Genomic DNA, 22,741 nt, shown 5'->3' on the forward strand with positions numbered 1-22,741 from the left:
ATGTGAAAAGACCAGTTTTAAAGTAAATTGTACGGCAAGTATGAAAATATTAATTAGTAAATATTTGCTACTATAATTTTGGCTATTTGTTTTCATCATTAAAACTCTATATAAATACGCAGTGTCTGCAACACAACTCCTCGCCACATCACTCTTTTTGAATCATCATTAACAAAACCAGAAGTACACCAATGGCGGACTTTATAGGATTGTAAACGAAGAGTTTTGAAGATACTTTTCACAGCAGTTGTAGTTTTCTTAGTTTTTTTATTTATTTTGTTTCCTTATTATATAAGATATGCTTTCACATTTTATTTTATTTTATCGTCTATGTTTCGTTTTATCTTATATTCATATTTTATTTTCTGAAAGCAATAATTATATTGCATATATTTTGTTTTATCTTTATTTCATAATTAATTTTATATAAGTTTTTGTTTACTCTTATAGATTCATTTTCACGAACTATACTTCAATCACATAAAACAAATACACAAGTTTTAAAAAACTTTGAAGCTTACTTTATTTACATATCCACAATTTCGTTGAATCCCTTAACATAAATAACATGTAATATTTGTGTCTATGACTTTTATATTTCTAATATCTATATATTCAAACTTATAATTTCTTTAAGTTTTCTCACTCCGCGCAGGGCGCGGATGATCACCTAATTCTTCTATTATAAAGTTAAATCACCCGAAATAATTAATACTCATTTCTTTATACTATTTATTGTTTAGTAACTATTCTCTACCTTATACAATGTTAATACTCGATGCACAAAAAAACATTAATACATATTAATACTCATTCCTTATAAAACATTAATACTCTCTCCCTTATACTATTGAAGATTTAGTAAATATTTGGTATAGAAAAGTTTATATCGTTTGAATACTAGATTATATTTTATACTTTCCAAAAAAATAGCACCTATTCGTATTTGGCCGGTCCACTTTCTTCTTCTCGTCCAGATCATTGAGTTTACTTGTTTAACTACGGTCCGGATCGGGTATGAAAAAACTAAATAAAATTAAAGACACATATATATTTTGTTTTTGATCATCCAAGTACCCAAAATAAAATACAAAATAGTACTTAATACCAACTAACATATTATATCCAAAAATCAGATTCGTGTTTTCAAGCGCGGATCAAAATCTAGTAATCTATTAAAATATAATCACAAACTTGGATCCAAGTTGATTTTAGGCAGAATTGTTTTTTAAACTATATTTTATACATTTCTCTTAACTTATACTAGTACTAACTACTCACATTAAAATATAGTCTAACTATAGCTACAAATATTTGCAATTTTTTTTTGAAATAATATGAACTTCTATATTTTACTAACTTGAGATTCAAAAAAAATAAATAGATTTACTTAATATCTAATATTATATTTCTTAAAATCTTTTTTAAAAACATTTCCAAAATCTGGTCAAAAGTATTTACCAACAAATATTTAGTATATTTTACTCATATGATTTTATTAAACATTTGTAGATCTGCTGCAACAGCAAAAATTTAAACCATTAATCACAAAATTTCAATGTGGGGTTTTTAATAGTTTTAATAATTATAATCATTGTTAAAAATTTAATGCAAATTTTAAAATTTAAATATTCAAGTCTCAATACTTTTTCAATGAAGATTTATAAATTAATATATTTATGTATTTTATATGATATATATTTTAATTTAAATAATATATATATATATATATATATATATATATATATATATATATTTAATCTGAATATCTGTTAAATGATATTTCATATTCATATGATTTTATGATCAATTATATCTTCTTATAACCAAAAAGTAAAACATTGTTCACAAAATCTTCATTGTAACACTTTAACAAGATTTAGTAATTTATAGTCGTTTTTAAAAAAAAAATCAAAATATAACATATTAAAAAAACAAATTTAGATTTTTATTATATGTTAAATGTGATAGTTTATTTCTTTTAATAATATAAATTAAACAAAAATGATGGATGATACAAAAACTATTATCAAATCTTTATTATTCGAAATCATTAATTGTCGTATATATTAATTATATTAGGTAATTGCATAGCTTTTATTAAGAGAAAAATTGAGAATATTTTTGTATGCACTTCTAATCAATTTGATAATTAATTTAATAAAAATATAATATATATATATATATATATATTTAAATGAAACAACCTATTTTTCTAAAGATTCTGAGAATCATCATATTGATGACACGTGGCTACACTCGAAAATTGTAATGCTCGTCAGTTAAAATATAAATAATTATATTTTATCTAAAAATGAGTTTGTATATCAATTTCATTGCATCCATTCACATCATCGATTCCTCCCATTTTGGTGAAACAGACTATTAGACTCTTTTGATATGCAACAAACTCTTGTTTCCAATAATATAGACAAAGTTTGTTGTATTTTCAACTCTATTATTTTTTTCATAAAATCATTAAGTTGAAATGATCAAATTCCTAACTAGGAATAAGTGTGTTGTATCAATTATAGTGTTAATTCGTGTATGCTTAGTATTAATAAGTGTCACATTTTTCACACAAATTAAGAAAATGACTGAAATGTATATAAATTGTTATTAATTACATTTATTTGATCAATAGTATTTGAGATAAATAAAATTATTTATAAAATTAATGTAGTTTGCAATTAATTTTTAGCTGAAAATAAATATAATTTGCATTGCAATTATAAAATAACACTTTTCTTGTAACAAATAAAATGTTAAGATGACACTTATTATAAAACAGAAAAATTATTTCCTATGTTATATTGAGGAACTATCATATCATTGATATGATATGATTATGATACTCACAGTATTCTTTGTAATCGTATATATAAACTTAGTTAATATGTTTTAATCTAGCTCATAATATACGCTCATGTATATATACAAGCTTGTAAGGTTTCTATATCAATAAGAAAAATATTACAAATCTATAAGGTATCAAGAGCCTCTAGATCCTAAACCTACAAAAAATTTCTTTTTCTATTCTTTGTGCCAATGTCGACTTCCGACACCACATCTCCCACAATGGTGATTGACACCATAAACAAAAACTCACAAACCATGCTTGCTATTAACATGTCTAATGTTACAAAACTCTCTCCCACCAACTACTCATGTGGAACCTTCAGATCCATTCTCTTCTGGATGGATATGCCCTTGCAGGGCATCTCACCGGCTCGACCCCCAAACCATCTGAAACGATCATTGATGGTGATACTGTTGTTGTCAATTCTCAACATAATCTATTGATGCACCAAGACAAGCTCATCTATAGTGCGCTTATTGGTGCTATCACGACGGAACTTCAGCCCTTGGTGTCTCGCACAACCAATGCGTCTCAGATCTGGGAGACTTTATCTTCCACCTATGCAAAGCCTAGTAGGGGGCATATCAAACAACTGAAGACGCAACTCAAAGGATGGAAGAAAGAGTCCAAGACGATTGATGTTTACCTGCATAGGTTGACGACACGTATGGATCAACTTGCTATCTTAGGGAAGGTGATGGAACATGAAGATCAGATTGATCTCATTCTTGAGGGTCTGCCGGATGACTACAAATCAGTGGTGGATCAGGTGGAAGGAAGAGACACACCACCAACGATCACATAGGTACATGAGAAGTTACTCAATCATGAGGCCAAACTTCTGAATATCGCATCCACACAAGCGTCACCATTCCCTGTTACTGCTAATGCTGCGCAAAGAAACCACAACAACAATCCTACTTACCAGAATCGTTCGAAGTACAACTCCAACAACCAGTCCCACTTCCGTGGAAACAACAGCCACAACAACATTACATGGCAGTAAAACCAGCAGTACAACAGACAAGGACCACACACACCTAAGCCATACCTAGGACGTTGCCAAATCTGCGGAGTCCAAGACCACAAAGCCAAACGCTGCTCCCAACTATAGAGTTTCCAGTCATCATCATATGTCTCCTCAGCAACTCCATTCACTCCATGGCAACCTATGGCCAACCTTGCTGCTTCAGGTCAGTATAATGCCAATAATTGGCTGCTTGAAAGTGGTGCCACACACCACATCACCTCTGACTTGAACAATCTTGAACTTCATCAACCATACCAAGGAGGAGATGAGGTCATGCCCGCTGATGGTTCCAATCTTGCCATTACCCATATTGGTTCCACTTCCTTTCCATCTAAGAATACTGCCTTGCGTTTAAATCAGATTCTCTGTGTTCCACATATTCACAAGAATCTAATCTCGCTTTACAGACTTTGTAATTCTAACAAAGTTTCTGTTGAATTTTTCCCTGCATCTTTTCAGGTGAAGGACCTTCACACGGGACTCCCGTTACTCCAAGCGAAAACTAGCAATGGACTGTATGAGTGGCCGGTACCTAAGACACAAGCTACTGCCCTGTTTGCTTCTCCATCTTCAAAGACTACTCTAGCATCTTGGCATATGAGATAAGGCCACCCAAATACCTCCATTCTACTATTGCTTCTAAATTTTCTTTACCGCTTTCAAAAACTACTTTCAATTCCTTGTTATGCTCCAACTGCAGTATCAATAAAAGTCACAAGCTTTCTTTCTCAAACTCGACCAGTACTTCCACTAAACCTCTTCAATATATTTTCTCTGATGTGTAGTCATCACCTATTACTTCAATCGATGGCTACAAATATTATCTCATATTTGTGGATCACTTCACATGATATACATGGCTATACCCATTAAAACACAAATCACAAGTCCTAGAAACCTTTTCAAGCCTTTAAACCTCTTGTTGAAAACAAATTCCAGACGAAAAATCGGCACTCTATACACTGGTAACAGAGGAGAGTATATCGCAATGAGAGCGTACCTGGCTCAAAATGGAGTGTCTCATCTTACAACTCCACCGCACACGCCGGAACATAACGGACTGTTAGAGCGGAAGCACAGGCATGTGGTCGAGATGAGACTTACTCTACTGTCAAAAGCAAAGATACCAAAGACCTATTGGCCATATGCATTTGCGACCGCAGTTTATCTCATCAACAGATTGCCGACTCCGGTTCTCAAACTTCAATCACCGTTCGAAAAACTGTTTGGATTGGCTCCTAACTATGACAAACTCCGCATCTTTGGTTGCCTTTGCTTCCCTTGGCTCATGCCATACAACAAGCACAAGTTAGAAGATCGCTCAACAAAATGTGTGTTTCTTAGGTATTCAATCAATCAAAGTGCATACATGTGTCTTCTTATAACAACAGATTGTCTGTATGTTTCTCGGCATGTCCAATTTCGTGAGGAAAGCTTCCCCTTTCAGGCTCTATCATCACACGAGACCTCTGATCAGTCATCGCAACATACGCCACAGACTCAACAGTATAATGCCGTCACCATCGTACCGGTACACTCTACACAGTCTCCACCAGTCTCTTCTGCCCCGTGTTCGGTCCTTCACTAATCACCACAACCGACAACGTCATCGCCCTCGTCGTCTCCGACAAACTCTCAGGTATGTCCTCAAAACTCTACGTCTCCTCATGTTTCGAACACCACTGATCCCACTGCTCCTCAAAATTTTGGGCCAAGAACCATGGCCCAACATCCTACCCAACCCACTTCCTCACAAAATACCCAAACACAAAACCCACGAATAAATTTTCCTATATCAAATCCAAGCCCACCAGAACCAAATCCAACAAACACCAGCCCAATAGAACCAAATGTCATCAGCCAACAAGACCATATTTCACTAGCCCAATCAAATCAAAATCAGAACCCTCAAACAGAAACCACTTCTCAAACAAACACACTTCTAAACCAACACAAAATGACAACCCGATCCAAAAATAATATTACAAAGCCCACAACCAAACTCTGCCTAAAAAAAGCTCGGATTTAATCTCATCATAAAGAACCCATAACAGTTACAAAAACATTGAAAGATAAACGATGGCGAGGTGCACTCTCAACGAAATATGATGCTCATAAAGAAATCACATATGGGATTTAGTTCCGCATCGGTCATCGCAACATCTCCTTGGGTCACGATGGATTTTCACAACAAAATATCTCGCCAGTGGAGAAGAAGAATGCCCCAAAGCTCATCTCATTGTGAAAGGCAATCATCAGCAGTACGGAATTGATTACGCTGAAACGTTCAGCCCGGTAATTAAGACAACAACAATCAGACTCGTCCTGGAGATATCAGTCAAGAATTCATGGCCTGTCAAGCATAATAACTCTTTCTTCCAAGGTTAGTTAACGGAAGAGGTTTACATGCGTCAGCCTCAAGGTTTCATAGACAAATATCGACCGACACATGTGTGTCGTCTACGAAAACCCATTTATGGACTCAAACAAGCACCACCTGCCTGGTACATGTCTCTCCGACAACACCTACTTGATATTGGGTTCATCAACTCTCTCTCAGACACATCTCTATTCACGCTCATCAAAGGGAACACATATACATATGTTCTTGTCTACGTAGATGACATATTGGTTACCGGTAACACCCAGACGATGGTTGATTATGTCCTTCGATCACTTGCGGCACGTTTCTCTATTAAAGACCCTGTTGATCTACACTACTTTCTTGGCATAAAAGCTACACGAACTACTACTGGTCTCCACCTAATGCAGAGAAAGTAAATCAACGACTTGCTCTTTTGAGTTAACATGTTGGAAGCTAAACCGGTCACAACACCTCTCCCTTCTTCTCCAAAGATGTCGTTAAACACTGGTACTCCCTTACAAGATGCAACGATGTATAGATCAATCGTCGGAAGTATCCAGTACATATCATTCACAAGGCCTGATATTTCATACGCAGTCAACTGCCTATCATAATTCATGCACATGCCTACCGACCAACATTTACAAGCTGCCAAGAGGGTGCTTCGGTACCTAGCAGGAACTCGGACTCATGGTATACTACTCAAACACGACTCCCCTATGACACTTCATGGCTTCTCCGAAGCGGATTGGGCTGGAGATGTTGATGATTACGTCTCAACCAATGCGTATGTGATCTATCTCGGCAACAACCCTATTTCGTGGTCCTTTAAGAAGCAACGAGGAGTAGCAAGATCTTCTACCGAGGCAGAATATAGAGCAGTGGCAAATACACCTGCAGAAATCCGATGGTTGTGCTCTTTAATCTCAGAACTTGGTATCACTCTTCTCTCTGCTCCAACCATATATTGTGATAACATAGGTGCGACTTACCTTTGTGCGAACCCGGTATTCCATACTCGGATGAAACACATTGCATTAGATTATCACTTTGTTCGCAATCAGATACAAGGAAAAGCCTTGTGTGTAGCCCACATCTCAACTCATGATCAGCTGGCTGATACTTTGACAAAACCATTGCCTCGACAACAATTCCAGGTGGCAAGATCCAAGCTTGGAGTGACAAATATTCTTTGTAATCGTATATAGAAACTTAGTTAATATGTTTTAACCTAGCTTATAGTATACGCTCATGTATATATACAAGCTTGTAAGGTTTCTCTATCAATAAGAAAGTATTACAAATTTATATGTTAAACTTCTTCATCTCCTCATACGTCCACACAATTCGATTCCCCAGAAAGTAAAATCTTAACATGATAACTTTCTATAGCAAGTCTAAAGGTATAAGCAATGGAATCTTTATTTGACACTTCAAGATACTGCATAGAAGGCAATTCAATGTCTTAGATAATCTTTGGAAACTGGACTTTTAATGTGCCATTTTGTTGTTGTGGGCCTTTTGAAGAAGCACTAAGAAATGTTCAATTCGAAAAAACACACATTTGATTATTAATCGGTCTCTTAAATGTATTCTAGTTTTATAAGCTAAGAGCATGATTAACCCACAAACCCATTAGGGTGTCTTATTGAATTTCTTAGTAATTAAATATAATTAAAAACTTTAGTTAAGAACCACCTTGATTTTGTGGTCCAATGCTTGTAACTTATTTAGGGGTTTTTATAAAAATATTATATATTTTTTTATTTAAGATAAAATTTATTTATTAAATAAACATATTAAAAGATAACATTTAAAACATCGATTTTTTTATAAAACATGAAAACAAAGATTAGTAAAATAATCGAGAATAATTTGAAAGAAGCATCCGAGCTCAGTTGTTGTCTTCATCACGTCCAAATTTACGCCATACATATTCCAACCAAATTAGCTTTCAGTTGTCGATGCATTTGTCTATCACGAATTCTAGCTCGAACACCCATCATATTGGCGATATTTGTAGGGATATCTGTAGAATACGTGAGATCCACATTTGAACTTTCGTTGTCTTCTCCTTGTTGGAAGTCGGAAACATCAAATTGAGTGTATCCACCTTGTTCGTCTTCTACTATCATATTATGAGTATGATACATGCTCTCATAATCTTCCCAATTTTGACTTTATCCCAAAAAATCGCCGAATTTTTAACAATGGCAAAGCGAGCTTGCAAGATTCCAAAAGCACGCTCGACATCTTTTCGGACAGCTTCTTGACGTTGAGCAAATAAAACTGCTTTTGGTCCTTGTGTATTGGAATAGTTGGATAAAAGTTGTCCATTTGGGATAAATACCATCGGTGAGATAGTAAGCCAAATTATACTCTCTTCCGCTGACAGAGTAAGTGACTTGCGGAGCTTGACCCTTTATTATGTCATCAAAAACAGATGAGCGATCAAGAACATTGATATCATTTAAGGTACCTGGAGGTCCAAAAATCGCATGCCATATCCCTAGATCATATGAAGTAACCGCCTCTAAAACGATTGTTAGTTTACCCAAACCACGAGAATATTGGCCTTTCCAAGCGGTGGGACAGTTCTTCCACTCCTAATGCATACAATCGATGCTTCCTATCGTCCCAGGAAATCCACGATGCTCTCCGATATCTAGTAGACGTTGAAGATCAGTCGGTGTTGGTCTTCTTAAGTACTCATCGCCGAATAAATAAATTATTCTTTCCACAAAATTTTTTAAACATGACCGAGTTGTTGTTTAACCGAGCCGGAGGTATTCGTCGACCGTATCAGCCGTTGTACCATAGCTGTTGACACGAATAGCTGTTGTACACTTTTGGAGTGTAGAGAGACCAAGCCTTCCAAAACCATCTTTATTCTGGCGAAAGAATTAAAATTCGTTGGACAGTCGATCAAAAATGTGCATTAATAATGGCTTGTTCATTCGAAAACATCGCCGAAATAAATTTTCAAGATACATTAGAGTTTCACTGAAATAATCATTCCATAAACGTATATGATCTTCTTCACGATTTCTTTCGATATAAACTCGTTTCTTTCTTTTCTTTTCTTCCTTCCATCTTCTCGATTACCAGGATCAATGAACAAATTCTCAAACGTTCGATCAAAATATTCATCAAATGACCCATTACTTTTGTCAATTGATCCATCAAAGGGGTTATGAGAAGAAGATGCCATGAGATGAAAATATTTGAACAAGAGAGGGAGAGTAGACGTTCTTTTGATTTAGAATCTACAATCTTTGTTTTACAATGAATAATATGAGAGGGAGAAAGGAAGAAGAAAAGCTTGTTGTGAATAATATGAGAAGCCAGAAGAAGGAGATATTATTTATACAAGATTATCGACATACATTCATTACAAAGGCCTTCTTGTCCGCGACACAAGCCAAACAAGAGTACAATGCAAAGGTCACATAAAGTCTCTAGGTCCATGATACAAGGAAACAAGAGTACAATGCACAGAAGAGCACAAGAAAACAAGATACTCTCTAAGTCTGTGATACAAGCAAACATAATACAATCCATGATACAAGGAAACGGATGCTTCAACGGCACATGTTCATTCCAACAGAACACGGATGCTCCAATCTTTCACCTGACAACAAGAACAAGATACAAAAGATCAACATTAGAACACGAAACATATATATTAAACAAAAACTTAAGCAACAAGTTACACTTACACAGAAACTACAAAGTATAGAAACTTAAGCAACAAGATAAACTACATAACAAAAACTCCATGACAATAACGAGAACAAGCAACACAAACTTAAACCACTAAAACAGAACAAGAACAAGACAAACAAGACAAACTGAAACTTAAACTAATTAGACATCAACTCATCAAGAGTTTCTTCTTCAAAGCTTCTTCATAATCCACTAGAGGTTCTTGTTTAGCAATGAAACTGTCAAGTAGCTTCATCTTGGACAACCTTTCTTTCAAAGCTAAATCTTGCTTCTTGATGCTCCACATTGTCTGAAACTCAGATAGCTCCTTCCCATCAACCACTGTCTTCTTAGAACAGGCTTTTGCTACCTTAACACTCGGGGGACGATTTGTTCCTTCATCATCAAGAGCATAATCTTCTTCAACTGCTTTAGAGCTTGTTGAATGTGAACCATCCTCACACTTCTTCTTCTTGGAGCTTCCATCATTTTTAGTCGTAGACAGCTCACACCACTTCTGGTCATTACGCAACTCTTTCCAATCATGCTCAAGAGTGAACTTTTTTTTTTATGGTTGGTGAAGAAGATTTCGTGGGCTAGTTTGAGAACATCATTCTCATTTTGCTCACTGCTTTTCTCTCTGGTTGCAGCTTCATATGCTCCACAAAACTTGCAAACTAAGTCATTGATTTTGTGCCAACGATTCTTACAGTGAGATGCCTCTCTCTTTTCACAGCCATCAAGCTTTGGACTAGCCGAGAAGTACGCAACAATGTTTTTCCAGAAAGTAAGAGACCTTTGCTCATTCCCTACTACGGGATCTTTTCTCGTTTTTAACCACGAGCTGATGAGCACTACATCGTCTGTTGGCGTCCACGTCCTTCTTTCTTTACGATTGGCTTGAGTGTCTTCACCAAAGTTTGAATCATCGGTGCCTTGACTGCCTAAGAAGGGAACTTGCGATGAAGATAGTGAAACACTATCTGATATGTTACCAAAGACAACATTTTGTTGACTGCTAAGCAGTTCAACAAAGTTTGAAGACTCAGTAAATGGATTAAAATCCATTTCCGAAGTGAAGGAGGAGAGAAATAACAGATAGGAATCTGTTGGAGATGGAAGAGAAGGAAGAAGTTTTAAATATGGAAGAGAGATATAACAGGTAGTACCAAAGGCATTCAACACTCAAAACAACGATTTTTTCAGGCAATTCTTTGGTGGTTTATCGAGCTTGCCTCTCAATCTCAGATCCAAGGTTGGTTTGCCGAAGTGAAGGGGGTGTTCAGAGGTTTATGGAATTCTGGAGTTTGTTGGGTTGAGCGATTTATTTGGAAGGAGAAGTGTCTCGAGCCATTTTTTGGAGTCTATCTGATGTGGTCTTTAGGTCTCCTCGCTCAACCTCAGTGGTTTATTTATGATTTCATTTGGTGAAGCGTTGGAACTGCGAAGCTGTGCTACTCTTGGTATGAAACCTACAGGGTTTCCGGAATTCTTAGTAAGGGGCTTTGGAGCTTTTGCTCAATTGCGATAGTCTTGGAGTAGTTAATCGCCAAATGTGTTCGTGTCCTTCGTTGGCTGCTCGGGTTGATGAGTTGTGTTCTCCTGGCTTCTTGTGTAGAAGAGGTGGTAAGTGTATGATTGGTCATGGTTCCTAGAGGAACGGTTTAGGGAGTTCTTCGTTCAACCCTAATAATTCAGGCTTATTTCGCTTTTCCGATCAATCATACTTCCGGTTCTTTCAGCCTTCTTGAAATTTATGCTTGTTATCCAGTTTATTTGTAAGCTTCTTTATTTCTTTGTTTTCTTTAGACTGTGTAGTCAAATTTAGTTTCATCTCTTGCTCCGGGTGGTTTCTTGTACCACGTCGGCTCTTGGTTCCGGAAAGGTTTCATATCTTTGTCGGCTTTGTGTAAGAACTGATGCAAATCGACTTTAATCTAATAGATGACAAAAAAAAAAAAAAAAAAAAAAAAAAAACAACTGCTTTGATTCTCCATCGGTTATAAAATCGTTTAAGCAAACTCTCTCCAAATGGGACGTACCAAAACTCTTCTAATATTCTCGTTCGCCTTTTTGGGAAACTTACCGGTACTCATCAAACCGTCGACGCTTCATCTCTCACCACCACTTCTTTATCTCTCTCTCTTTGACTTTGGCTCTCGCTACCTTACTGTGCTCATGAACGGGTAACCTTATCCGCCGTGCGGCTCTCTACGATCTCAAACGGTTCGGTTGATAACATTAAGGCTTGTTCGTTGATTGCTCCTTGTTTGTAGAACTTTCACCATCTCTGATCTCGATTTTTTTTTAAAAAATTCATCGAACGGTTGATGGACACCATCGCTGGATTCTCCGATTCGTATGAAATCAGCAACCAAAGCAGCACTATCTTATCCGCCGCGCCGGAACCAACGGATAACACCGAATCATCCGTTGTTCGTCCACCAGAGCTTTCTCCGGTGGATGTATCGGCGCTTCAACTGCTCTCCAACAACCTCGAGTCCTTGTTCGACTCGCCGGAATCGTTCTACGGCGACGCCAAGCTGATTCTCGCCGATGAACGAGAAGTATCCTTCCACCGTTTCATCGTCGCAGCGAGAAGCCCCTTGTTCAAAAACGCGTTAGCAGCCGCCGCCGAGAAGGATCCGCAGAAATCCACCGCCGGTACGAAGCTCGAGCTGAAGAACATGGCGACGGATTACGAAGTCGGATTCGATTCGGTGGCGGCTGTTATGGCGTACATGTACAGCGGCAGAGTGAGGCCGCCGCCGAAGGGAGTTTCTGATTGCGCAGACGAGGATTGCCGCCACGTGTCATGCCGTCCGGCGGTGGATTTCAAGGTGGAGGTTCTCTACTTGGCTTTCCTCTTCCAGATTCCCGAGTTGGTTACAATGTATCAGGTAAAGTTAGTTACAATGAATCGTAGAAACGTCCATAGTTAATAATAAGAACTGTGTATTTGCATTTTCAGAGGCATTTACTGGATGTTGTAGACAAAGTTATCATAGAGGATGCTTTGGTTATACTCAAGCTTGCCAACATCTGTGGCCAAGCATGCAAGAAGCTGTTTGATAAATGCACAGAGATCATCGTAAAGTCTAATGTTGATATAGTCACTCTTAACAAGTCATTGCCGCAGCAGATTGCGAAACAAGTAATTGATATCCGTAAAGAGCTTGGCTTGGAGGTACCTGAACCGGACAAGCACGTCTCGAATATTCACAAGGCGCTTGAGTGCGAGGATCTTGCGCTTGTCGACTTGCTTTTGAAAGAAGGCTACACGAATCTAGACGAAGCTTATGCTCTCCATTTTGCTGTTGCGTACTGCGCTGTCGAGACTGCTACTGAACTCCTGAAACGTGAGCTTGCGGATGTTAACCGTAGGAATCCGAGGGGATACACGGTGCTTCACGTTGCTGCGATGCGGAAGGAGCCGAGTTTGATAGCGTTTCTGTTGACGAAAGGTGCAAATGCGTCGGATATGGCTTTGGATGGTAGAACTGCTCTCTTGATTGCAAAGCAAGTCACTAAGGCGGGTGAGTATAATTGTATAACGGAGGAAGGCAAGGATTCTCCCAAAGGCCGACTATGCGTAGAGATACTAGAGCAACCAGAGAATCTAGGTCCGTTTCCTGAAGACGCTTCTTCTGCCTGTCTTGCCCTGTCTCCTGATGCTGAACTGAAGATAAGGTTGATTGATTTTGAAAACAGAGGTATCTCTTTAACTCTCATTCCTTCATTTATTACAAGGTCAGTTCATAAGATTAGGTTCTTCAGGGCTCGTTTAAATGTATTTCCGTGTGTTCTGTTAGAAAACTGAGTGATCTAATGATAACTGTTATTTTTATATATTATTTTTTAGTCCAAATGGCTCGATGTCTCTTTCCAACGGAAGCACAACTTGCAATGGAACTCGCCCCGATGAAGGGAACAAGCGAGTTTACCGTGGATAGCCAAGAGCTTGACGGCACTGGTGCAAAGAGGTCAGCACCAGACCAATACATGGTACCTTTCGTATTCGAAGAAAAGCATCGGAATAGACTAGAAGCGCTTTCAAAAACTGGTATTGATTCTCTCTCATCTACTGCCTGTTAAACAAAGAAAACTTTTTTTTGAACAACTAACAAAGAAGAAAACTAAAACCCATACCTGACCTTGTTTCATTTACTTTTGTATCATCAGTGGAATTCGGGAGACGCTTCTTCCCACGCTGTTCGACATTGCTCGATAAGATTGCCGACTGTGAGACCTTGAGTATACTTGCTTTCGTAGAGAAAGACACTCCTGAGAACCGAGTAGAGAAGAGGCAAAAGTACATGGAAATTCAGGAGAGTCTGCTAATGGCCTTTAGTAAAGACAGTGAAGAATTTGGAAAGTCGTCTCGGTCAGGTTCCTCTTCTTCCACATCGAAATCAACAAAGAGGTCTAATGGTAAACCCTCTCACCGACGTCGTCCGTGAGACTGTTTGTTGGGGTAATATTTGCTGTACTAATATATTTTTCAATTCTTAAGAGTCTCTGTCTATAGTTGGCTCAATTATATGTATTCGAGCTGCAGGTGCGTTTCAAACAAATTCTGTAACTTTTTGAATCAGCGATATATACTTTTATGTACATCGATAATAAACCATGATAGTGTTACAGAGTTACCAAGAATCAAAGTGCGAAAAGATGAAGAATGGTTCATCTACTGGTTATCCTCTATCAAGAACGAAAAACATATGCAGTTTCCCTTGCTATCACTGCAGCTGAAGGTCTACAAGAATCCAAAATCTTGGAAGAAATGTTCAAAGCTCCATGTATACAAAATTTGGTGAAGGATCAAGTAAAGTGGTTCTTTGGCATCATCCTCTGGTGCCTGCAGCCATCACCATCTCAAGAAGGTTCACGAGTTTCTCCCAGAACCTCTACTTCAATTCTTACCAATCCTTGGAAGGTCTTTGCTCTCTCAATAAAGTGTTGCTTCTCTAACCATTTAACCCTCTTGAAATACAATGATTGGTTTTGGAAAATTCAAAACCTCGGTTACATTTGCAATAGCAATTTGGTCAGAAGACAAGAGTTAGTGATTCAGCAACCTTGGTCTCTCTTCCCTTTTCGGAACAATACAGCCAGAAATAGCTTTGTCTCTTCCATATTTTGCAGGTTGGCATCCATGACAAGGTTCTTAGCCCTTTTGGCTACTGGCTATGGAATGTTCCTCTACCGAAACAGATATTAGACTAAACGGCATAGTGTTTAACTGCGCTTTGTGAAACTGGCACGCATTCTAGAGCTTCTAGCTGAGGAAAAGAAACATTTCTAAGGTGTACAAACTACAAAAAGCTCAGAAACGAATTCATCCTTTGCTTACATATTTGTTTTGATTAAATATATTCAAAATGTTGACAAAAAAAAATATTCAGAATCAAATAAACTAGATACTAACAAAAAAACCACTGTTTTGAAAACTGGACTGGACCAGCGGGTCCGATCGGTTGGACTGTGATTCGGCCTTCTAACATTGTACTAAAAACTGGATTTTAGTTAAACTGGCAAACCTAGTTAAAAACCGGTGAAATTCACTAAACCGATGACATGTTCGATATCAAAACCCGATTTTTTTAAATTCAAGCAATTTTTTAAAAAAAATTATTTTTTAAATAATTATCTAAATAAATTATTTTTCATTATTTTTATATTATTTTTAAAGTCTTCATTCTATTTTTAGATTCTAACAATAATATAAAATTTATTAAAAAAATTTATAGTCATACATATATATATATATAGTTACTTAATATAAAATTTAATTGAAATTTAAATCCTGTTGGACCGGTCCGACTATTGATTCATCTACAATGTTGAGTCAATGTCTGGTCTAATTTTCAAAACATTGCCAAAAAAATTAACTAGCTAATAGATTTCACAATCTCTTGTTTGTTTTAACAATATAATTAATATTTTTTTTGCTAGAGATTATTTCTGTTAAAAGTTATACTAATCAAATTTTTGAACATTGACAACTCAAATCTCAATTTGTATTTTAATAAGAACAAAGAAACATAAAAAAGAAAAATAATGAAAATGACAGTTAATTGGCTAGGTTTATTAATTTATAAAGATATTAATTTACAAAAAAAAAATTATTTAGATTTCTTATTTAAAGATATATTTATTCTAAAATAAAAAAATATCTGATTTTAGTGTATAGACCTTAATTGTTATATTATAAATTGACATTTTTATTAATTTTATTATATTATTTGGAATATATAATATATATTACATAGAACTTAAATATAGTTTTAGATAAAATATTACTAGATCTTATCAAAAATATATTAAATGTTAAGAAAATATAAAGATAATTTCATTGTGAATATAAAACAAACAATATAATAATAATAATAATAATAATAATAGATTCTTACTTAAATAAAATATGTATATATATAGATTATTAATTTATAATTTTAATAGGACTATATATTTATATAGAATTTTTGAAAAAGTTATTATTCAATTATTTTATCAATTTATGTCGAATTTTAAACTGGTCCAAGTTAAAACCAGCAAAATTTATTTAATTTATACGGATTATTAATTTATGGAATATTGATTTATTAAAGTTCTGCTAGTATATATAAATAATCGTCTCTTTTATTGCCTCCACCAAAACCCTCCCTCTTACTTTCAAACCTTTCGTCTGCAGACTCCAGAGTCCTCAGAAGATGAGCAACCACAAAGACAGTTTCAGCCTCGCCGATCTCACTTCTGGTAATATCTCCCATCCGTTTACAATTTTGTCTTTCTTAATAAACGCTTCTTCTTAACGGAGAGCTGCTTAAACCCTAATTCCGTGTGGTTCTTGACTGTTATTCTCTCCCTTGCTTTTGTGTACAGCTCTTAAAGACGAGGATCGAGCTGGCCTCATGAACGCTCTCAAGGTATGTTTGTTTGTAAGTCGAAGGATTCTGAGTTTTACCGTTTCTATTAAGAGTCTGCGTCCTCTTTTGATTAGACACTAAAATGCCCTTTTGTTTTTTTGATTGTTTTTACTTGGAGAAATTATATTGGAGTTTTTGTTATATGTTAATCCCACAGAACAAGCTGGCTGGTCACAGTTCAGATGTGCTCGAGAATCTGACTCCTCAAATGAGAGCTCGTGTGGATGCCTTGAAGGATATACAGGTTAGAGAATTACTCAATTGAGTTTGTGTACCTTTAAAGATCTGATCTTGATTATGTTTGTGTGTGCAACCCGTTTTTCTTCTGTATGAGTGTATATTCTCCTTGCTTATTTGAATGTCGAGTTTCGAATTAAGGTGTTGTTGGCTATTGATCAACCAGTGACTTGTTTGAATTCAACGCAGAGCCAACACGATGAACTTGAGGCTAAGTTCCGTGAGGAGAGAGCTGTTCTTGAAGCCAAGTATGAAAAGCTGTATCAGCCCTTGTATGCCAAGGTGATTGTTAGAAAGAAAAATAATCAGATTTTCCTGTGAGATCGTCATCTGTGAACTAGAGCGCCTCTATTTGCTTATCTCTACTTGTCTGCATTAGTGTTTGTAAAATATAATCTAAAAAATTCTCATGAATTCTACTTGGTATCTTGTAATGCACAGCGTTATGAGATTGTGAATGGAACTACTGAAATCGAGCTGACTCCAGAGGATACAAAGATGGACGAAGGAGATGACAAAACTGCTGAAGGTAATTACTTCAAGAATACAGTGTCTTCCTTTGGGAAGATAAAAATCCAAAATCTAACATTGTTGTTATATGTGTTCCATATCAGAGAAAGGAGTTCCAAGTTTCTGGCTGACTGCTTTACAAAATAATGAAGTCACTTCCGAGGAGGTATCCCCACATGTAGTTTTGGCATTTAATTTTTAATCTACAATCCAATCACGACCGTGGAGAATGAACATACCAATCTCTTTCACGTTAGGTCACAGAGCATGATGAAGAGGCTCTCGAGTATCTTAAAGATATTAAATGGTGCAAGACCGAAGAGCCTAAAGGATTCAAGCTTGAGTTTCTCTTTGACTCGAATCCCTTTTTCAAAAACAATGTCTTGACAAAGTCCTATCATGTGATTGATGAGGATGAGCCACTAATTGAGAAGGCTATTGGGTAAACTGCTTATGCTCTCCTACAAATGTTTACATATATGATTGCAGTGAGCTGTAGAAATACGTCTTCACTTATACTATTATTATTTCCTTTACGTCAGGACTGAAATTGATTGGTATCCTGGAAAGTGCCTAACTCAGAGGATTGTTAAGAAGAAGCCTAAGAAAGGTTCTACGAACACTAAACCAGTCACCAAAATGGAAGACTGTGAAAGCTTCTTCAACTTCTTTAATCCTCCAGAAGTCCCGGATGAAGATGAAGATATCGACGAGGACAGAGTACGATATTGTTTTTTTGTAAAAGCTTGTCAAACTTTTAGTTAACGTATTTAGTAATGCCTCCCGTTCTTTAATGCAGGCTGAGGAACTTCAGAATACGATGGAACTAGATTATGACATTGGGTGCGTCCTTTACTGAAAATCATTGGTTCTGTTGGGTTATGAGTTGATTATTCTTCCTGCTTCCTGTAGATCTACTATCCGGAACAAGATTATTCCGCATGCCGTCTCATGGTTTACTGCTGAGGCTATGGAAGGACAGGAGTTTGATATAGATGATGATGAAGATGATGATGATATTGAGGAGGACGAGGATGATGATGATGAGATGGAGGAGGATAGCAAGACTAAAAAGAAGGTATGAAGTGCTCCAAGTAAATCAAACACTATAGCAAATTTCAGGTTGCGCATGGTCTTGAGACCCTAGAATAGATTAGTATAGGCTCTAGAGATTACTGAAAGTCACCGAGCAATGATGCATAAGACTCTGAGACTTATAACTCTGTAACTTAATTGTTATGCCATAAGACTGATAGAATAGCATGTGAATGATACATAGCGAGACAGGCTGTGTTGAACCATACATAATATACCTAGAATCATTCTCATGAATAACTTTATTCATTTCATTCGTATAATTATGTGTCTATAATTATGATACATGTAGTAATCACCATCTTTCTTTCTTTTCTTATCGCAGAAGGGAGGCAGATCTCAGATTGTTGGTGTTGGTCAACAAGGCGAGAGGCCACCAGACTGCAAGCAACAGTGATCTCGATGCTCTACTGAACAAAAAGGCATGTGTGAAAATATATCTCGAGTCATTCTCACTTCATCTAGAATGAGGATTGAATAAAAAGGTTTTAGTTTTTTTTTTTTAGTGTGAAACTAATCTCCTTATTGATGATGCTCTCATAGGAGTTTTGATCATTTGTTTTGGTGTTTATTTTCGTTGAATGATTTTAGACTTAACCTTGGTGTTTATGAATGAATGAAACATCATCCCCCCTTACTATATTTCTGCCTTCACCACGCTATCTTTGAGAGGACAAACATGTTATGTTTTTATGTAAATATATAAGTTTTTAAGTGAACAAAAACTATAAGCAATTACATACACTTCCATACTATTGTATTGGATTGTAACTCTGACACTGTTTATTTAGAGGAACACATCTTCAAACCCATGTTTGGAATATGAATTAGAAATGACAAATACTCTTAAGTCTTAACCAAGCAAGAAGGTATATTACACTTGGACAAATAGGAAAGCTTTTAGATGTTTGCACGTGGGATACACGTGAGATGTGATATACTTATATGTGAAACCAAAACGTGGTTATGTTAAAAGAAAGAAGATTATCATCTCTTTTAGGCGATAATGGGCTTTTAATTCAGCATAAGCCCAACTTGATGCACACGTTTCTATTAATCAAAACTTAAGAGCGAGATGTTTAAAATCCTACACATTGTGGATAAAACTATGGGATATATTCTGTTTTTACATTCGCAAGTCTGCATATCCATCCAATTTCTACAATTACGGTAACTAATTTTAAGAAATCTTGGAGTAATTTATAATATATATATTTCCATAGTTGATTTCTTATACATAAATTCAAAAATCTTTAAGATACAGACTTGGCATACAAGAATGATATATTTCCATTATTAATTCTCTCATTTAATTCTCACATATCTCTCTTTTGCTATATAATAAGATGACTACGTCTTCTTTTTTCAACACACTTAAAAGCTACACACAAGAAGAAAAAAAAGTTATATTCATTCGTTTGAGATGGCTGCAATGAACATGGCTCTGGAGAAAAAGATCGAAGCTGACGTGACTTTGAATGCTAATGGTGGCAAAAGGGCTTACGTCACTTTCCTCGCTGGAAACAAAGACTATTGGATGGGTGTGGTCGGTCTAGCCAAAGGACTGCGCAAGGTGAAATCAGTCTATCCACTCGTTGTGGCCTGTCTTCCGGATGTGCCCGAAGAACACCGTCAAATCTTGGTGGCTCAGGGATGCATCATCCGTCAGATTGAACCGGTCATTCCACCAGAAAACATAATTGGTTATTCCATGGCTTACTTTGTTCTCAACTACTCCAAACTTCGTATTTGGGAGGTTAGAATCTTATTTACTAATATATGACTATCATTTTTTTATCATTATTATTATCTTGTACATGTCGAAACATAACTAGCATATCTAACGACTTTTGAACATATATAATGCAGTTTGTGGAATATGAGAAGGTTATGTATTTGGATGGAGACATTCAAGTGTTTGGTAACATTGACCATCTTTTCGACACTCCTTCCGGTTACTTGTACGCGGTTAAAGATTGCTTTTGCGAAATTTCATGGTGCAACACTACTCAATACCAGATCGGTTACTGCCAACAGTCACCCGAAAAGGTAACATGGCCGGTGGAAACTCTCGGTTCTCCGCCGCCTACCTATTTCAACGCTGGTATGTTACTGTTTGAACCAAATCTTGTCGTGTACGAGGATCTCCTTCGTGTTGTTCAGATCACCACTCCAACGTATTTTGCTGAACAGGTTTGGTTTTATCTTTTTTTTTTCATTATTTAATTTGAGGTTTCATTATTTTACGATGCTAATATTGTTGTTTATCTTTTGTAGGATTTTCTGAATATGTATTTCAGAGACACCTACAAGCCAATTCCTTCCACCTACAACCTTGTATTGGCTATGTTATGGCGTCACCCGGAACATGTTGACCTTAACCAAATCCGTGTGGTCCATTACTGTGCAAATGTACGTTCTATTCTGTTTTAATTCTATAATGTTTTTCTTGTCTTATTTTTAGATATATATGCTCATGTCGGGAATCAATTTTATAGGGCTCCAAGCCATGGAAATATGATGAAACCGAAGAGCACATGGAGCGTGAAGACATAAAAATGCTTGTGAAGAAGTGGTGGGAGATTTATGAAGATCCAAGTTTGAACTACAAGAACTTTATGGAAACTGAGCCTAAGTTGAATCCGATCGCTACTGCAGTCTTAGCTTCAAAGGAGTCTGATGGTGATGTTCTCACGAGCCTTGCCCCCTCAGCAGCATAGCCAATCTTTTAGCCGAAGCTATGCTATGCAACCTTTTTTTTGTTTTCTGTTTTTTTTGGTTTTAATAGAGGTTTAGCCATATATATAATTTTATCATAATTATATATAGCGACCTCGTTTTAGTTTTATGTTTGTGAGATTAGAGGTGGTTGGTCTTGTGTTTTGGTTAGCCTTTTGTGTCAATGCCGACCTTGATCAACCATGCATGCCTTTGCCTCTTTTGTTTTATCATTAATCAATAATAAGAACTTTCTTTTGGCTTTCATTCTCTATTACTATTCGTTCATTCTTTTGCAAAACAATTTGATATATATTTTTTCGAAAGCTAAGATGATTTTTAGTATAATTATGAATAATATTATAAGTCTCTCGCCACCTCAAATCCAGTGTTGTCAATTGCGGTGTTTATTTTTAGGACTGGTTCTTCTTTTGTAACCAAAGTTTCGTTTCAATGAGTTTTAAGCTGGACGAACCAATTTAGTTGGCAGCTCTTTCTTCTGCTGCTTTGTTGCATCTTTCTGCTTTTGGGCATTATTAGACGTGTGCATGTTTATGAGTACACCTTGGGTAGGATTCATGTTGATTGTCCAATAATGAAGGGTGAGTCTTAGCATTATCCTGGCTATCTGACATGCTAACGAGGGTGAAAGAATGTGAGGATAAAAAGATTTAGATGAAGAACATGAAAGAACAAAGAAAAAGAGAGAAAGTAGATCTGAAAGAAACTATATTCCCTTAATTCTTTAATTGTGTATCTAAATACAAGAATTTAAAGACCAAGTTGTATCAGTACATAATACAATAAAATATTGATTGTTTAAAAAGAATCTTCAACGGTCACTTTCTCTCTTTTCTTCTTTTTCTTTGCTTCTCAAGTCTGGTGCTTCTGATTCTATACTCAAGTCTGGTGCTTTACTCAAATTTGGTGATCCTTATAAAACCTTATAAAACCTTATAAAAGCTTATAAGTGTTTTCAAGTCTGGCAGCTTAATTCTCAAGTCTAGCAGGTTAATTCTGCTTCATGTCAACACTCCCCCTCAAGCTTGACCATGTGGAACAAGTCAAGCTTGGAAGCCATGAAGTATTCCCTCATTAAAAAACTCAACTAGGTAAAATCCTTTGGGAGAAAACCCAAGTCAAGGAAAAAGAGTAGAACACTTCATGAAGGAGAAATCATTGACCTGATAGGTCTATGAGTCCCAATCTTGGATGAATGGACTCACATACCTTAGTGCTTCCTGCCTTGGTGAAGATATCAGCTAGCTGATCTTCACTCCTTGTGTAGCACG

The 22,741-nt window shown here is 36.3% G+C and overlaps 4 protein-coding genes across 8 annotated transcripts; 3 read left to right on the forward strand and 1 right to left on the reverse strand.

Annotated features, from left to right (window-relative positions):
- Positions 1-10,129: 10,129 nt before the first annotated feature.
- Positions 10,130-11,028, reverse strand: LOC106308793 (glutathione S-transferase T3-like). The gene is made up of 2 exons (XM_013745912.1): positions 10,570-11,028; positions 10,130-10,477 (listed from the first exon to the last, which is right to left on the reverse strand). Exons 1-2 carry the CDS (start codon positions 11,026-11,028, stop codon positions 10,130-10,132), a joined length of 807 nt encoding a protein of 268 aa, XP_013601366.1.
- Positions 11,029-12,007: 979 nt separating this feature from the next.
- On the forward strand, positions 12,008-15,253 carry LOC106312725 (regulatory protein NPR1-like). Of its 4 annotated transcripts, none has more exons than XR_001264180.1 (6): positions 12,008-12,860; positions 12,932-13,673; positions 13,823-14,023; positions 14,143-14,434; positions 14,605-15,021; positions 15,106-15,251. XR_001264180.1 is itself a non-coding variant. In XM_013750344.1 (5 exons), exons 1-4 carry the CDS (start codon positions 12,291-12,293, stop codon positions 14,418-14,420), a joined length of 1,791 nt encoding a protein of 596 aa, XP_013605798.1. In that variant the 5' UTR covers positions 12,008-12,290; the 3' UTR covers positions 14,421-14,434; positions 14,605-15,253. The 4 variants fall into 4 exon arrangements, 2 of the variants coding, with proteins under 2 accessions (XP_013605798.1, XP_013605797.1); XR_001264181.1 differs by having other exon boundaries at positions 14,605-14,896; positions 15,106-15,249; XM_013750344.1 differs by having other exon boundaries at positions 14,605-15,253.
- Positions 15,254-16,619: 1,366 nt separating this feature from the next.
- Positions 16,620-19,391, forward strand: LOC106309956 (nucleosome assembly protein 1;1-like). Of its 2 annotated transcripts, none has more exons than XM_013747127.1 (11): positions 16,620-16,719; positions 16,846-16,889; positions 17,047-17,133; positions 17,316-17,408; positions 17,568-17,655; positions 17,741-17,802; positions 17,894-18,078; positions 18,179-18,356; positions 18,436-18,479; positions 18,549-18,714; positions 19,057-19,391. In XM_013747127.1, exons 1-11 carry the CDS (start codon positions 16,674-16,676, stop codon positions 19,126-19,128), a joined length of 1,065 nt encoding a protein of 354 aa, XP_013602581.1. In that variant the 5' UTR covers positions 16,620-16,673; the 3' UTR covers positions 19,129-19,391. The 2 variants fall into 2 exon arrangements, with proteins under 2 accessions (XP_013602581.1, XP_013602582.1); XM_013747128.1 differs by having other exon boundaries at positions 16,621-16,719; positions 16,855-16,889.
- A 727-nt stretch (positions 19,392-20,118) lies between these two features.
- On the forward strand, positions 20,119-21,507 carry LOC106310913 (galactinol synthase 5-like). Its single transcript, XM_013748138.1, has 4 exons — positions 20,119-20,487; positions 20,601-20,924; positions 21,009-21,143; positions 21,230-21,507. Exons 1-4 carry the CDS (start codon positions 20,155-20,157, stop codon positions 21,449-21,451), a joined length of 1,014 nt encoding a protein of 337 aa, XP_013603592.1. The 5' UTR covers positions 20,119-20,154; the 3' UTR covers positions 21,452-21,507.
- Positions 21,508-22,741: the final 1,234 nt, after the last annotated feature.

This window comes from Brassica oleracea, chromosome C8, assembly GCF_000695525.1.
Source record: "Brassica oleracea var. oleracea cultivar TO1000 chromosome C8, BOL, whole genome shotgun sequence".
Lineage (NCBI taxonomy): Eukaryota > Viridiplantae > Streptophyta > Magnoliopsida > Brassicales > Brassicaceae > Brassica > Brassica oleracea.

Excerpts from the sequence above, each read along its gene's own strand:
- LOC106308793 (XM_013745912.1), bottom strand. The coding sequence starts at position 11,028 with ATGGATTTTAATCCATTTACTGAGTCTTCAAACTTTGTTGAACTGCTT. Across the intron at positions 10,478-10,569 it reads GTGAGCAAAATGAGAATGAT|AAGTGGTGTGAGCTGTCTAC; the intron begins GTTCTCAAACTA and ends CGTAATGACCAG.
- LOC106312725 (XM_013750344.1), top strand. The coding sequence starts at position 12,291 with ATGGACACCATCGCTGGATTCTCCGATTCGTATGAAATCAGCAACCAA. Across the intron at positions 12,861-12,931 it reads AGTTGGTTACAATGTATCAG|AGGCATTTACTGGATGTTGT; the intron begins GTAAAGTTAGTT and ends TTGCATTTTCAG. Across the intron at positions 13,674-13,822 it reads GATTGATTTTGAAAACAGAG|TCCAAATGGCTCGATGTCTC; the intron begins GTATCTCTTTAA and ends ATTATTTTTTAG.
- LOC106309956 (XM_013747127.1), top strand. The coding sequence starts at position 16,674 with ATGAGCAACCACAAAGACAGTTTCAGCCTCGCCGATCTCACTTCTG. Across the intron at positions 16,720-16,845 it reads CCTCGCCGATCTCACTTCTG|CTCTTAAAGACGAGGATCGA; the intron begins GTAATATCTCCC and ends TTTTGTGTACAG. Across the intron at positions 17,656-17,740 it reads AGATGACAAAACTGCTGAAG|AGAAAGGAGTTCCAAGTTTC; the intron begins GTAATTACTTCA and ends GTTCCATATCAG.
- LOC106310913 (XM_013748138.1), top strand. The coding sequence starts at position 20,155 with ATGGCTGCAATGAACATGGCTCTGGAGAAAAAGATCGAAGCTGACGTG. Across the intron at positions 20,925-21,008 it reads CAACGTATTTTGCTGAACAG|GATTTTCTGAATATGTATTT; the intron begins GTTTGGTTTTAT and ends TATCTTTTGTAG. Across the intron at positions 21,144-21,229 it reads TGGTCCATTACTGTGCAAAT|GGCTCCAAGCCATGGAAATA; the intron begins GTACGTTCTATT and ends TCAATTTTATAG.